The sequence below is a fragment of the Peromyscus californicus genome, unplaced genomic scaffold, assembly GCF_007827085.1.
Source record: "Peromyscus californicus insignis strain IS unplaced genomic scaffold, ASM782708v3 Scaffold_12__1_contigs__length_115047231, whole genome shotgun sequence".
In the NCBI taxonomy this organism is placed as follows: domain Eukaryota; kingdom Metazoa; phylum Chordata; class Mammalia; order Rodentia; family Cricetidae; genus Peromyscus; species Peromyscus californicus.
Window position 1 is genome coordinate 108,307,220 of NW_026294413.1, and position 2,423 is coordinate 108,309,642.

Genomic DNA, 2,423 nt, shown 5'->3' on the forward strand with positions numbered 1-2,423 from the left:
ACCAGTAACACTGCCCAGTGAGAGGTTCAAAACTCCCTTAGAGTTTTCATAGAACTCTCTATGTACATATGATTAGGAGGGACATGGTGACCTCACAGGCATAAACAGAGCTATGTTAGTAATAACAGCATGCTGTTATGTAGTCCTCAGGGCTCGTGCTGTTTGCTGTTCCTCTCAAAACAATGACATCTGTGCACGATGAGTTAGAAGCTGAGTGGTAGTCTTTGTTCTGAATAACTTACTTATATTATGAGGTGGACACTTAAAATGCTTTGCCACATTTTTCTGTGTTCAGTTACAGACTGTGTTGAGGGTACAGAGAAACAGTGAGCTAAACTCCACTACATCATTGTATTAGTCTTTACTTTGTTATCATTTACTACATCTGAAAACAGTTTCACTATATTCAACGCACATCTGCATGTGTATTTTCAGTGTCTTGGAGCCTTTCATGAATTTTAATGCTGTCTTTGCTGGCAACTATCCTTGATTTCGTCTACCAGCTGTTCTTCCTCCAAAAATAGTTTCTGTAGATGTGTTGCAAACTAGCAAAAGTTAGATACTGATTTTTTTCTGAAAGTAATAACTACTTAGTGATTTTAGTGAAAACAGTGCCTCTTTGAGAAAACGGTGTTCAGTGGATCTTAATACCACTTGAAGAATGGGAATACAGTGGTGGTTGCACCAGCTTCTCTCAGCTCAGGAAGAGCAGCATTTCTCTGTGAGCTTTGACCATTTGATGTGAGCTTGACTTACACAGCATGCTAACAAGTACTTAATGCCATCTTATTCCTTCTCTCCTTCATATCACTCATGCCATTTACTATTTGTAGCCTTATTCAACTCCAAAAGGTAGTTCTGAGGGAAAATTCTCCAGTTTGTATTCAGAGAAGCCACTGTATACTTATTTGAAGTCATATGAACACAGCAAGATGTAAGAAAGGAAAGAGGAATTGGGCACTGTAGTACATGCTGTAATCCTAGCACTCAGAAGGCTGAAGCCACAGGACTACCATGAGTTCAAGAGAGCTTGGGCTACACAGCAAATAAAAAATTCAGCCAGTATTATATGACAAAGTTTTGTCTCAAAACTCAGGACAAAAAGGTGTGTTGGGGGTGGGAAATAGAGGAAACAAGGAAAGAAGTCACATTTTGTGCTTACTTTTCTCCTGCTCACTCAGTCCTTTCTTGTACTGAAATCCTTCAGCTCAGGCCCAGCTGCACTAACAATTTCCCACTCATGTGAGAACGAAGCAACAGTCAGAAGTTTCCCGTCACTCTGTGAGAACTCCTGAGCTTCCCCAGTGCTCTTCTCAGAGCTCCAGTCACATCCTTGTTCCTCAGGCTGTAGATGAGGGGGTTCAGCATGGGTGTGAGGATGGTATAGAACACAGAAAAAATCTTGTCTTGGGATGGTGAATGGTAAGAATGTGGCACCATGTAGGTGTAAATGGCAGCCCCATAGAACAAGGTTACCACAGTCATGTGAGATGAACAGGTAGCAAATGCTTTCTTCCTCCCTTCCACAGAGCTCATATGGTAGACAGTGGCCAGAATCCGGGCATAGGAACAGATAACTACAGAGAATGGAATCAGCAGCATCAGAACACAGCACACATACATCACTGTCTCATAGAGGGCTGTGTCTGCACATGCCAACTTCAACACAGCAGGCGCCTCACAGAAGAAGTGATTAATCTCTCGAGAACTACAGAAAGGAAAACTCATGGTGATTGGGGTGAGGAGGAAGCCATCCAAAGATCCGCCAAACCAGGAGCCTGCTATGATAATCCAACAAATTCGGCGACTCATGAGGACAGGGTACCTTAGTGGATTGCAGATGGCCACATAGCGATCATAGGCCATGAGGCCCAGAAGAAAGAACTCGGCTCCCACAAGGGTGAGGTAGAGAAAGTGTTGAGCTGTGCATCCCACAAAGGAAATGGTCCTTTGCCCTAGCAGATAGTCGATTAACATCTTGGGCACAATGGTTGAGATGTACATCATGTCAATAAAGGACAAGTGACTGAGGAGGAAGTACATAGGGGTGTGGAGGTGAGTGTCCGTATGGATCAGAAAGATCATGATCCCATTGGCCACCAGAGCAGTGAGGAAGATGGCAGAGATGGTGGCAAACACCAGACCTGAGGTTTCCTCTGTGTTAAACAGCCCCATGAAAGTGAAGTCTGTAGATGATGTGTTGTACCCGTCCATTGATCCTATGATGCTGCTGATAGGATGTAAAACTTTCCCAATAAAATGGTGATGCTTCCAGAGAATTCAAATTACAGCCTATGGATTCAGTAAAAGAAAACTTTCAAAACTAGTTTTCTTGGTATTTTTAAATTGATACACAACAACTGACTCATATAAGAATATTAATATGTACAAGTTTTAAGCACAATTTATCATTATTAACCAAT

At 42.3% G+C, this 2,423-nt stretch overlaps 1 protein-coding gene across 1 annotated transcript; it reads right to left on the reverse strand.

The window, feature by feature from the left end:
- Positions 1–1,260: 1,260 nt before the first annotated feature.
- LOC128108066 (olfactory receptor 2T1) lies at positions 1,261–2,214 on the reverse strand. The gene has a single exon (XM_052734386.1). It carries the CDS (start codon positions 2,212–2,214, stop codon positions 1,261–1,263), a length of 954 nt encoding a protein of 317 aa, XP_052590346.1.
- Between the last annotated feature and the right edge of the window lie 209 nt (positions 2,215–2,423).